At 34.0% G+C, this 13,931-nt stretch overlaps 1 protein-coding gene and 2 long non-coding RNA genes across 12 annotated transcripts; 1 reads left to right on the top strand and 2 right to left on the bottom strand.

Moving 5' to 3' along the window:
* Nucleotides 1-3,381: 3,381 nt before the first annotated feature.
* LOC130728045 (uncharacterized) lies at nt 3,382-7,859 on the bottom strand. 10 transcript variants are annotated; one of them, XR_009015538.1, is made up of 6 exons: nt 7,458-7,859; nt 7,295-7,383; nt 7,094-7,195; nt 6,110-6,940; nt 4,566-5,855; nt 3,382-3,747 (listed from the first exon to the last, which is right to left on the bottom strand). It is a non-coding gene; the product is annotated as an uncharacterized LOC130728045 (long non-coding RNA). The 10 variants fall into 10 exon arrangements; XR_009015536.1 differs by having other exon boundaries at nt 7,295-7,374; nt 7,458-7,858; XR_009015542.1 differs by lacking the exon at nt 7,295-7,383 and having other exon boundaries at nt 6,110-6,303; nt 6,394-6,940; nt 7,458-7,858.
* Nucleotides 7,860-7,973: 114 nt separating this feature from the next.
* On the top strand, nt 7,974-9,728 carry LOC130728044 (uncharacterized). The gene is made up of 2 exons (XR_009015532.1): nt 7,974-8,315; nt 8,996-9,728. It is a non-coding gene; the product is annotated as an uncharacterized LOC130728044 (long non-coding RNA).
* Nucleotides 9,729-10,016: 288 nt separating this feature from the next.
* LOC130728043 (cationic peroxidase 1-like) lies at nt 10,017-13,092 on the bottom strand. Its single transcript, XM_057579372.1, has 4 exons — nt 12,795-13,092; nt 11,562-11,753; nt 11,194-11,359; nt 10,017-10,570 (listed from the first exon to the last, which is right to left on the bottom strand). The coding sequence occupies exons 1-4, from the start codon at nt 12,999-13,001 to the stop codon at nt 10,185-10,187; spliced, it is 951 nt and encodes a 316-aa protein (XP_057435355.1). The 5' UTR covers nt 13,002-13,092; the 3' UTR covers nt 10,017-10,184.
* Between the last annotated feature and the right edge of the window lie 839 nt (nt 13,093-13,931).

Here is a 13,931-nt window from a genome sequence, read left to right as displayed (position 1 = left end):
TAAATACATTTAAGACCATTTTGAGGAGTTTTTTCCCCATTGCAAAAATCTAAACTATTTTGTGAGGGGCGAAGGTTGACGAAGGAATGTGATGGGAAGAGACATCAAAGTAAGATAAGGGGCAAGGGGCGACATAGGACCATGAGGGAGAGGGGAAGGAGAGTATGGAAAGGGGCGACAAAGACGACGACCAAGCATGGAGAAGGGCGGAAAAAGGTGAAAGCTAGAGTATAATGAAAATAAAGTTTGGGGAAAAATGTAGAAGAGAGGGGCTTATAATGAAGTTTGAGTGGAGAAATCAATGATTATTAGCGTCGGTCTGGCTGATGCTAAAGTTCCCGCCCATGAAAGGGTTGCCCACATGTGGAATTAGCATCGGTTAAGCAAACTATAAGTTGGCCACTGAATGTAGCGTCGACCTTTAGTTGTCGCTTTTTGATTGCGGACAGTCACTACTTTGCTTAGGGATATTAACATCTGTCTAAACGAACTCTAGGTGCTACTTAGCATGCAGACGCAAAGTAGCGTCGGTTATCTCAATGCTAATTTGAAATGATTTTTTCCTTCCGCTTACGTTGGTTTCATGGACACTAAAATGTAAAATTTAGCATCGGTGATGTGGCTGACGCTAGCTAGTTTTGAATGCTAAAATAGCATATTAATTCTTGTACTTCTATTCAATATATTTCTAATTGCCTATAAAAAAATATTAATTCTTGTAGTTAAATAACATTGACACTCCTAGATTTTCCGCAAGGGTAAACCGAATTGTCATGGCTAGGTGACTCTTGGAAAGAATAGGGAATTTATAACATGGACGCGCGTGCTCTCCAAAAGCGATAATCCCTAAGACTCCGACTTTCTATTCGGCTTCATAAGCTTCTGATCCATGGTTATCTACCACTTGATCTTTCCTTTCGGAATGATGTTCCGAACACTTCGGCTTATCAGTCGATGGAGATAGGCTTCCCCCTATGGCTGAAGAGTTCCCCGTGGAAACTAATGAATTGGGCATCAAGTTTAGTTGAGGTGGCCGTGGCAGAACATACACCACATTTTTGGATGTCAATTCCAAAACCAAAGGCATCGCTTATGATTTCGGCCATATTGCGTTCTTATTGTATTGAAGTATTTTGCATGCTTCAGGTAAGTAGTAATCGTTTCTGAGTATTGTCATTTTGTTTCTGCCATCATGGTCAAATATTCATATTGGCATCCCTCTTCCTTGTCTTAAATCTAAATGTTTAGTACCTAACAATTCATAAGTTTGTTTTGACGATAATAAGATAAACGTTATAAAAATATTAACTAATCTTGCACAAAATAGCGATGTTTTTAAATTTCAACAACTATATTTTCAAGTATTATTTCGTGTTAGAGCCTATACAACATCGTCTAACAAAGTTGGAAGACATTGCCTCACAATCAAGTTTGCATTTTCTTACCTAAATGTGTGAAGACATCATCTTATGTAGTGCTTGTATCGTATATGGTCTATCATCTATGGTCCAGAATGTTCATACATAGGGCATCACACCATGACCTTGTTCAAGTCAGAGTTTGATGGTGACTTCTATCTCAGTGATTGAAAATCATCTTTTAACTTATCCTACCACCAATGGACAAAGAACATACTCTCTCCGGTCAGCTATAAAGCTTTGACAAAAATGGAATGCTTCATACAAGGATCAAGTTAAACTTGTTTTTATAAAACACTAGTACTTTTTACCCGTGCGATGCACGGGGATATTCATTTTTGGGTTTTGTGTATTTTTTTGTTAAATCTGTTTTTTTTTTTGAAATATATTTTGTTGATTAAAAGATATGCATTTTATTTTAGAATTATGAATTCTTTTATTAAATTTTGGTTAAATTTGTTTCTTTTTATTAAATGTTTGTTTTTGTTTTTGTTAAATCTGTTTGTTTCACCTCTAGTGTTTTTACCTGTGGGATGTACAGGGATATTCATTTTTTTTTGTGATTTTTTTTTTAATTTGTGTTACTTTTTTAAAGATATTTTACGGATAAAAAGATAAATTCTTTTTTAGATGTAAGAAATCATAAATTTGTAAGTTTTTTGTATTGAATGCTTGTTTTTTTATTTTTTTTTAGTTGCTATTTATTTCAAGTCTTTTGTCCTTGTTATCAATTTTTTAATTCTACAATTTTCTTTTTACTTTTTCTATTTATTTTATTGTTCTATTTTCTGCTTTATAATTCAAAAATTAAATGTAGTACCATGTTTAGATCTTTTTTATAAACTCTATATAATAGTAAGCACATGTTAATGGAATTGTAGAAGTGGTAAAGTTTTTGCCCAATGGATTTATTTCCTCTATTACAAATATAAACACTATGAATTGTGGTGAAATATTTTTTGTATTTGGTGATGTATTTTTTATTTTTAAATTACATTTCTATGAGTACATGAAGTTTCCTTTTATAAATTATTTTTTATATAATAATGGAAATCATATGTGAATATGGTTGTAGAATATGAAAGGTTTTATTACCATTATTAGGCAGTTTCAAGTTGGACTTAATTGTAAGGTTATAAAGTTTTAAGCTTTAGAGGGGCATAAACCAAAAAATGGGTTTCAGATCCCTTTAAAATCCTGGTTCGTTAGTTTAGGTCCCTCTAAGGACGGAAGGTGACGGAAGGAGCTAAAACCTTAGGGGGCGTTTGTTACATTGGTATGTAAAACATTCCCGGGAATGATGGGTGTGGGAATGCAGATTCCTTTGTTTGGTATAAGATTAGGAAAAAAGATACCCAGGAACATTCCCGGGGAAAAGATTTTAGTTCATTTCAGCAACTCAGGATTCCTGGCTTCAAGGATGGCTATCTTGCATTCCCATGGGAATGGAAGTTATTTCCCACTAACAATAATTTTTATTTCAAATTTTATATTTTTAAATATTTTAATTAAATAAATTTTAAAAACATACCTGGGAATTGAATTTATCAACCAAACACTTTTTTAAAAGATGCCCGGGAATAACATTCTCATCATAATATTCCTGGGAATCCACTTACCCGGGTATGATTTTTGATAACTTGTAACAAACGCCCTTATTTTCCAAATAAATTTTTTGAGGGACCTAAACCAAAGAAACCTGATTTTAGAGGGACCAAAAAAATATTTAAGCCTTATGTTTTGACACATTTTTGTGCTTAGTAACCAAAATGCATATTTAAGACATAATTTATTTTTCATATAATAATAGAAAGCATATATGAATATATAAGATTATTGAATATGAAAGGTTCTTGTGATATTTTAATTTGGTGTTAAATTCAGAACTAACCAATACAAAAAGAAAGGAAACGAAAAACCAAATACAGAGAATCTCTGCGTTTTTGTTTCCACAAAAAAGAAATCACAGAAAAAGCCAAGTTGAATAGGAAAATCTTACATATTCTTACCCTATTAATGCTATTGAATAGAAAATCAGAAGTTACTTGTCATGGCTTTAACAAAGATGACTATGGAAGCCCATTTAAGTGCAAAAAGGAAGATAAAATGGAATGACCCTTTTCACAAATACATTTGTATATAAAGAAAAAATGCAGAAGAAAATTGTCGTAGTGAAAACCTCTTATGCTCTCATACTCATTTTAACATTTCTTGTGAGTTCTCAATTCACCAACATCATACTTGACTTTTAAATGCTCTTCTATGGAGATGAAAGTCAAAAGAAGAGGAAACCTTCAAGCTCTAAAGCCTCCAATTAAAGGAGAAGATTCTGCAGCAACAAAAATCAAGAGATGATTCCTATCATTATTTTATTTGAAAAAATTAACATCAACATATAAGCACCCAAATTTGAACAGAACAACAAACACTACAGTATATGCAATTTTTCCTAATGACAATTAAAAGCATGGAATTTGAGTTGAAGAAATGCAAATGTCAAGATATCAGATAAAACACCTAAATGAAAAAAACAATTGTTTAAGCTAAACACAATGTTCAAAAGCATCAGAAAACAAAATCGACACCCCCTAGAACTCGAGCTTGGCCCCCCTCAATTTCTTGTGGTTGTTGACATGAATTTAGTCACAGCCTGTGCAAGTTCAACTCAAGTAATGTCAATGCACCATCATTAAGAAAACTTAAAATTTTCTCATTGTGACTCACTTCTCTAAACTCATGGCAAACCATGATAATGATGAAAGTTAACTATTTTTTTTTTTTTTTGAAGTTATGAAAGTTAACTATGGACTTGAAATGACACACTCCTTCTAGAGTGCAAATGGAACCCCCCGGATACCTCTTGACGCCAGATTAAATAAAGTCCTTTGAAACTTATTTCTTTCCTCTATTCTCAACATGAAGGTAGTAAAGCAGTAAAAGAACATTGCCAGAAAATTAGAGACATCTGAAATAAGAAAAGACATTTTCAATTTCCACTACAGCAAGACAAATAGAAAAAATATCCCTTCATAAATAAATACAAAAATCTCATTAATCCTACCTCTCAGTGTGAAATACACTCAAAAACTAAATATATAAACTAAATTTAAGCACAGATTAGCATTCAATTTAGGTTGTTGAGAGTACCTTTGGATATCACGATGCAGTTGAGGAATGACCATCAGACAGGAGCAGAGCTTGGCTTGACTTCCATTGACGGATGGAAAGAAATCTTAGAGAACTGCATAAGGAATCATGGAAGGAGGGTGCCCTTGCTCAAATCCACTTAATTAGAAAATGAATGTAGAAGAACATGGGGAAAAACTGGCCTGGAAGACCATAAATCATCCTTAACACAGCATTACAGACAAAATAATGACCTTTGCAACTCCTCTTAAATCAACACATAGGTGAATAGCACATAAATAGTTCGAGAAATATAGCAATTCCTCCTTGTACCTCAGGTCACACTAATCATGAAGCCTTTGAATTGATTCTTGTTTGTTCACCTTTCCTAAAGGACAAAGACAATCCAGGCCAACAAAACAGCAAATAAAGAAACACTTATATATTACTCCAAATTAAAAGAAAACAAATAAAGAAAACACACACACACTCATGAACATAACAACACTTGACCAAGAAAAAACTCTTCGTATAAACTGCGAAATATTATACTAATTATTGTTTCACACTGTTATTTGTGGTTGATTTCTCATTTGTGTATACTTCAACACACTCAAGTCTCTCATATAGTCAAATTGCTAGCTTTCATAACACAATCAAGAATATTATCCATTTCAGCAAAATTTTAGTAATAATTAAGGATTTTTTGTGCCTCTACTGTTTTTGAGAAAAAAGAAAAGAAAAGAAAAGAAAAGCTATGCCTACTGGTTTGTTGAAGTAAGTCATTCCAAAGGGATCAGATTCTGAAGGGAAACCTTGTTCTTCACCGAGAGAGCAACATAACAGAATTTGATCATAAGAACTAAGTGTGACCTTATGGCAATTTATAAGCCTAGCCATAAAACATAAGTGAATCTCCTTCATACACAAAGGAGGCAAACATCTAATTAATCTCTCATAGATGAATTTGCAAATTTGATAGAAAGCTTCATATAGGTTCAAACTGCATTATAAGTTTGGGGAAAAAGGAACCCTCATCACGTCATTAACTGCAAAGGGCACAAAAGTCATGTTAATCAAAGTATTCACTATAGATTTTGTTATAAACGAATTTTAGAGAATAGTAAACTTGGTTCTCCTAGTCTGGTAAAAAGGTCAGCAAAAGCAAGAATTAAGCAACATCCAAACCATTATTCATAAGTTATTTGTTTTCACATCTACAACTAATGCTAGTTATAAGCATCTGATTCTGATCCTTCCAATGCTGCTCCATTACACCAACTGTTGCAACTTGGTTTGAACGAAACATCCCTATCAGGTTGTCATATCGAGTTATCGACCATAAGCAGCAATTGAACCAACATGTATAAAAACTATCCATCCCTAGATATAAGCAGAAACTTAAGTTTTAAAATTTATTTAAACAAAACAGACCACAGTATATGCACAAATCGGACTCATAAGCCTACACACTACACAGAGTAAGCAAACAGTCATGAATCATCTGTAGGCTTTCTGAATAAGAAATATTGCAGAAAAAATGAAGAGAAAGGAAACAAAATTACCTTCAAAGAAATATGTATCCTAGAATAGAACCAAAGCACTGCAACAAAGAAATTCATACATAGATGTTATGCAGCGAGCAAGATATCATTCAGGTAGCACAGGAAGGAAACTGAAATCGCAAACCCAGGGTAAGCCCCAAAGCATGGAGAAACGACGCATAGAGCAAAAACGTAGACTTTCTGCAACTTTAACCCTGGCAAGCAATAAACATCAAGATTAAAAAGAATGGGCCAAGAATGAGATCGAGACAGAAAACTATGTTTGGTGTTGCAAAATCAGAAACCATGTTTGGTGTCACAGGAAAATTAGCATCAACCCCACCACCTCCAAATGACCAAATGCACTATGTTCCATTTTCTGATGATCATAACCACCACCATGTTCCTCCTCCTCACCGCACAAAATAAATCTAACGAAAGAAGTTCCTTGTCATCATATTGCTAAAATTAGTTCAGGAGAAATGAGAACAAATAAGAAAAAATGGAACAAATTATTCTAGTTGTAATACTGATTTAGTAGAATGCTTTAAATCAGGGGAAAAAATATTACAAATCTGCGATGGGGATACATGAGAATATTGGAATATAGAGCCCGAAGGGATCTGAAAAATACATACTCATACTTCATCATATTTTAAGGATATCTTATATTCCATTCCAGAAACAATAATGACCAAAAGTTCAAATCAAAACAGTGTAGTAGATACCTGAACAAACATGCTCCTGATGCAACTTTTGCTTATATTAGGACCACCATGCAGCCACTTGACCCTGATCACTTTTCCATTTACATAGAATAATTGTTCATCTTGATTACAAACTATAGAGTTCCTGATTCATAAAAAGTTAAAAATCAAATCCATAATATGATGACAGCATGTCACATGTGTGCGTATGCTGCTACATGTCTACCCCTTGTTAGATGTTTATATCAACAAAAGTGAAGAAAAAAGTTGTTGCAAAAGGAACTCAGTGATATCTTACCTCATGAAAACCTTAACAATCCTACAAATTCATCCATGAAATCCCTTCTCATTGAGGACTGGTAGTAGGAAAAAACTCAATGAGGCATGAAATTGGGGCTATCTGGATGCAAATAGGAAATAGAAAACATTGGGTCAAAATTCAGCAGAAAGATAAGTTAGCTTCGCGGGGTAGAAGAGCCACCCAGTAGAAGCGATATACCTTATGTTGATATTCATAGAGTAGAATCAAAAGACCAAATATATGTGTAAATGTGTAATATACTGCAACAGAATAAAATTCTGCAAAAGCTGGAAGATGAACATGAGATTTCTATTAAAGCAAAGATAAATATAAAAAGGAGTGTCATTCAAGATTGCTTTACTGATTCAGAGGCAGTGAATTGGATTGAGATGCAAATCGGTGGCATGGAGGGGAGCGAGGGTTTGAAAGATGTGAATTTGATGCAGAAAACCCTAATTCTCGAGACTTGAAAGTAGTAGCATCAAGGAGAAGGAGATATATGGCATAGAGTTTGATCCCAGATTCAACTGCGTTCTCGTTCCCTCATCCAAGACCAGCGCCTGCATTGTCCTCCCTTGGTCTCTACAGAGCGTCGTATATAGAAGGTTCAGAACCACGAAATGGGGTTTAAAGAGAGACCGACAAAATAAAATTAAGGAACCGTTGGCAAAGTTTATTATGGAGAAGAAAGGTTGAGGGCGTTACAAAAGAAAGGAAATGAGAAACCCAGAAGAATGAATGAAACGGTGGAATAAACAAGAGCAGCAAATTTAAGCTCAAGTGTTGCCACAGATATAAACGGCCAGGATTGAATCTTAGCAAAATAATGTGTATTTTTACTAAAATATCCATGCAGAAAATTCAATTGGCTTGCAATCAAGTTTTAAATTACTAATTTGCCCTTAAGGCTGCAAAAACTCTCCCTTTATATAGTTTATAGATAGATATCGCTTGTACTACCTTTATGCCACAGTTTTTGATTCCATGAAGGAAACGTTGTCTAATTAAAAAATGTCCCCCCTGAGATTTTATATTTGCACCCAGACCCCCACTTACTCTCTCTCTCACACTCACAGTCACGCAGTCACGCTCTCAACCTCTCACTCACGATTCACGCTCACCCGTCACCAGTCACCACGCCCTCACCCTCTCGCACGGCGCACCACCACCACCGACCACCAACCACCAGATCAGCAGAGGCTCTGCGGCTCTACCCTAGGTATGGCTGATTTCCCTAACCCTAAATTGATTTCCTTTCTCTTCTCAAGCTTGATTTCCCTAACCCTAAATTGATTCCCTTCTACCCATCACCTTAGCTTGATTCTCACTTTGTATTTTGTAGTATATTTGCTATAATCATAGGTTTTAGATGTTCTCAGTTTATGAGGCTAATGGGATTTTACTAAAGTTATGTTCTTTGCAAAGAAATTTTGAAATTCTACTATGGGAAACCAAAATTTGGGATTGGGAGTGTAAGGTACCAGACCAAGTTTATCATTCATATTTCTATTGTTCATTTTTGTTAGATTTCTATTCTGGGTTGTTCTGAATTTTATGTGTCTGAACAATCTTTTGATCTTCTTTTGTTTAATTGTTAAAACAAGGAATAAGCACAGGGCTGCTTGCTTTGTCATAATCAGGCTCTCTGTTCATTTGCAGCCACATTTTAATTACAGCTGCCACTGCCTAGAAGGGGGTTTAGAATTCTGTTATTGGAAGAGAAGTTGATTCATTTTGTGTAACCGTTGTTTGTCTTTTGCTTGCTTACCTATTTTAGTTAAGCAGTTGAGCTTCTTTCTTGTAATATGCTTATACGTTGAATTTTGTAGGTATAATATTATGTTATGGTTTAGTTTGTTACATAACACAAAGTAACATTTGGAGTTAATGGCTATGCAGGAATTCTTCAGATGCCTTGCTATATGCCATACTGTGCTTCCCCAGGGGGATGAGTCCCTTGAGAAGATCTGCTATCAAGCTGCATCACCTGATGAGTCTGCTTTGGTAATTGCTGCGAAGAACTTCGGTTTTTTCTTTTACAGGTTCAGACTTCTTTACTATGTTCTAGTTTTCTGTATAATGCTTGTATCATTGTGCCTCACCTATCTTTATGAAACAAAATTTATTCTATCATTTAAAAGGGTATGTGTTTTAAATGCCCTATCCTCTGAAGCCTCTTATTTGAGAAAATTGGTAAAACTGTAGCCTCTTATTTGCTGAGTATCTCTAGAGATGCCCCTGTAGATGCTTTGGATCTGCGCTGCACAGAGAATTTTCCTCTGTTTGAGCATTGCTTTCTCAAGATGGGACTCCACAATCATGTCTTTTTTACAGTTTGAAGGGAAAACGGATTCATTGTGGTTCTTTTAGTACTTTAATCCTTTGTACTACTTGTTGTTTTTTCTTTACTTATTTCTTTACTGTTGTTATCTCTTGTACTAGCCTTGTGCTCATATCAATTAAATTTGGCTTATAAAAAAAATGAGCTTCTCGTCTGGTTCAAGTGTTCAAGATTTGGTAAATTTGTCAAATGAGTTTGTAATACTTTGAACTGATTGAGTTGTATAATTTTTGAGTTGTAGTATGATTGAATTGTATAATTTTTTAGTTGTAATCTGATTGAGTTGTATAATTTTTGTTTTTCTTACTCATATCCTTCAGTATTTTGAACTTTCAGTGTTTTACTTTCATGTAAAAGATCCCATAAAACTTGATCATTATATAGTTCCATTGATGATTTGTATTCCACTATTCATCCCGTGAAAGAATATCTCTGTATGTATTACTTGTTTGACTTGATGAAAAATTTGAACCCCCTGACCCCGGGGTCCTGGATCGGCCACTGATCATATATAATTATCATACTCATGTCTAAATGGTATAAATTAATTGGTGGAACAGAAAATGAGAAATCAAACCGGAACAAAAGATCTCAATCCATAGTATTGATATTGATGCTGATATTACAGTTGAGAAAGCATCTTATCTTATTTGTTCCTAATTAAAGTGCAATGATGCTTGATTGCAATAACTAAAATAGCCAAGTAACCTTGCACTACACTTTTATAGCACCAGAAGGCCCAAATGTTTAGTTGGTCTTCCTACAATTGGTCCTAATCTGGCCACTAGACCCAGTAAGTGGGCTTAGGTTCCCCATTTTAACCATTGCATTGGCAAAATCAGTTTTGAAACTTGCAGGATTGGTAACATAAGAATTAACTTGCGAGTCCGTGGATCCTCCATTGAAAAGGACTTGATCTGAGTGAAACAGACCCTTTTTGCTCTGCAAATTCCGGTAGTAACCATTGTCAAAGGTGGTTGGGCTAGTGGTGTCAAGAGGGGACAAATTGCTATCACCACCATTGAAAGGACAATTTCCTTGCAAGTTTTTTGCGAAAGTGGAGTCTATGTTGGTCTCGTTGTAAATCCTTGTTCTGAAGAATAAACACCTCGCTTGCCCAATTGTGTGTGATCCTGAAGTATTTTATAGGCAAAAAGTTCAAGAGTATGCATAGTTTGTTTTTATTGGTCCAAAAGAGTATGCATAGTAAAACTAATTATAATTAACATTTGGGCTTGTTTTTCATAAGCCCAATGTGAAAAAAAAGTGTACAAGTGTACCCAAATTGTTATAAAATAACACATAAACTATATCAGAGCATCTCCAATGAGAGTATGTAATGTCAAATACATACTCCCACCAATATTTACTACCATTGAAGCAAATTTTTAATTCTAACATGACTAGTGAGGGTATGTGAGAGTAGATACTCAATTTAGTCATGAAAAGTGGGTTTGCATTTATTATTGCTTAATGTAAAAGGTTTAAATAAAACTTGCAATTAATAAAATAGTTTTTTTATATAAACTTTTAAGAGTTATTGGGTTTGAGTAAAAATTAATAAAATATGTAGATGATGAGACATTATTGAGAGTCGTAAAAAGTAAAATGTAAATACTTTAGTGAATATCATGGTTAAAGATGCTCTCAGAACAAAAACATGTAAAACCAGAGAACACCATATTCTATAAGATAAGATAATGTTCGATAACATTTAATGTTTAATAAATATGCATCTATATATCAAGCTAGTTACCTGAGAGGGCAACCATTTCTCTAGTAGTGAAGCCTTTGTTGGAGAAAGCAGTGTTAAGGCCATCTAAATTCGAAGATGGTCCTGGCAACTCTGAATTAGCAGAACTTAAACTTGCTGTGGTTGAGTCTCTTCTGCCCAATGGCACAGCCCAACTAAATCCTCCAAGCTGAAAAAAATCGTTCAACAATATTAGCATCCAACTCGATTATAAGGGTTTTGTTACAATAACAATTCTTATAAATAGTGCAAATACCTGATAGATACCTAATTTTTCTCACTACGAGGTTTGTGAGATATCTTTAATGTATGAAAATTTATAATCATTTTCCTTTTACTATATTCTTCTTTGACTTAAAATTTATACTTACAGCAACAACAGAATCTCTTGCTGCTACGGCAACAATGTCAGCACAAGAGACAACACCAGGGCATAAGCTCTCAACTTTAGACTTGATGGTGTCTATAACATCATAGCCTCTTACTGAATTAGCATTGGGACCAGCTGTCTTCTCACCTGTGAAACTAGATGTGTCATCCAACAGTATTGATGCATCACAACCCTGAAATAAAAAGCAAAAACTGTGTAATTAGAACAAAATGAAAATGATTTCTCTAAAGGATATTAAATTAAATATTGTCATTTCCCTTCTTGCCAAAGAAACTTAAGCATATTATTGATAGTCGATCGACAAGTATCATTCAATCTCATCAATAAATAAAGCAAGGCTTTGCAAACATTTGACACAACTGTTTGCTAGTTGAAAAGTCAACCTTTTAGCCACTATTCTGATGTGGCTCCCACGTTTTGTTTAAATCTTTTAAGGTTAAATTAATGTGCAAGACGAGTGTTTTTATTTTTCTGAAAAATTCTTAAGATATGTTTTTGTAATTTCAGTATTTAGCAATTAACTAGAAATGGTTCAGTTAATACAGCTTTCAGATATACCTAAGAAAATAAAACATACCCTGCATATATAAAATTCGAACCATTATAATTATTTGCAAAGATATATAACTTGATTTAAGCAATCAGAAGATATAAATCATATAAAACAGTAGGAATTGTTTAAGAGTATATGTCTAAGGAGAAGAGTTATAAAACAAAAACGCGCGTGCTTCACTTCGCAATAATAGTAACAAAAACTATGTGTGAACAAGTGGAAAATATATAATTTCAATTTTTTTTGTTGCAAACACTCCACGTTCATTCTTCTACCACCCTAAATTTTGTTATTTGAGAATTTTTTTTAGAAATTCTTAAGAATTGAATGATAATGCACCGTTAGTGTAAATATATTTTATCCAGGCGTCCAATGATAAATTGACAAATCAGAAAATAATATTTTAATTAAATTAAAAAAATGAACATAAATGCTTTTAATATGTGACGCTTAGTTATTGAACTTCAGTGTAAAATATTTTTACACTTACAATCATTAAACTCAATTCTTAAACAAAACGCTTTAATAAATTATATATTAAATACGTAGTAACGTAGATCATATTTAATACGTGTCGATGCATTTTTAAAGGTATGTGGATATTTTTTGATACATTGGAAAAGTGAAAAAACGCAAAAAAGGAAGAGAAAGTTGACTTGCTTGAACAAAGCAATCATGGAAATGAAGACGGAGCAGAGAAGCTCCCATGCGAGCCTCTTTGGCCACAGCAAGGTTTACTTGTGTTTTAATGGTGGCAAGCACAAGAGGACACGTTTTGGCGTAAAAGGTAGAAGACAATTGAGCTGAACCAATCCCAATAAGGCAAAAGAGAAAGAAGAAACGAACTTCCATGCTTGGAAGGATCATGGCAATTAATTAATGGAGTTTCTAATTGAAGCAAGATGGAAAGGGTGAGAGGCTTATGATGTGTGCTTGTGGTTCAATTCATTAAGCCTTGATCTCACGTATTTATATGAGAGTTGTCTTAGACTACTTTGTACTTTTTCTCTTGTCAATACCTAAGGACTAATTAAGAAACTATATTTGATAATAGAAAAGGAGGAAGTGAGCTAGTAGGTATTGACTTCATCACCAATAATTGAGTTCAAAATTATTGTGTAGCCCCATATATATTTTGACAAACATTTGTAATTTGTGGCGATTTTTAACACTCACAAATTATAAAAAATTATACAAATTAAGAAATTTTAAAATTTATGGCGATTCAGCACAAATTATAGATGTCTACCAAAAAATATGGTGCATCAATCAGCGCCAAATAATTGTTGATTTTATATATAACTGAAAGCATTGCATTTTTTAACGTAAAACCCATCTCTCAATATTACAGAAGAGAAGTTAAATATATTCCTCTAAAACCTCCTGACCAATCCAAGCCAATGATATTGCACCAAGAGCAATAGCTGATTATGAATTCAATAATGTTTTGTTTATCAATTAAATCCACCTCTTTTGAAGATAGTGCAGAAATGAGAGAGAAATAAGAGAGAATGATGATAAATGATGAGGTAATTAGAAAAGAAAAAAGAGATAAGAATATAAATGTGTGGAAATGATATGAAAAAGAAATAAAAATGTGAATAAATCAATACCCATAATGAATTGGACTGAAACTGATGTTGCATTAACCCCTCAAGCCAATCCTAGCTCTCTTCCCAAAACTTATACTCTTCTAGTTCTTACTTCCTGGATCACAACATTCGTTTTTTTTTGCTAGTACCACACCACCGCAGTTGTTACCACCACCCGAATTGTTACTACCGCCGCCACTACCCT

The sequence above is a fragment of the Lotus japonicus genome, chromosome 1 (genome assembly GCF_012489685.1).
Source record: "Lotus japonicus ecotype B-129 chromosome 1, LjGifu_v1.2".
NCBI lineage: Eukaryota > Viridiplantae > Streptophyta > Magnoliopsida > Fabales > Fabaceae > Lotus > Lotus japonicus.
This window is presented reverse-complemented; position numbering and strand designations above follow the sequence as displayed.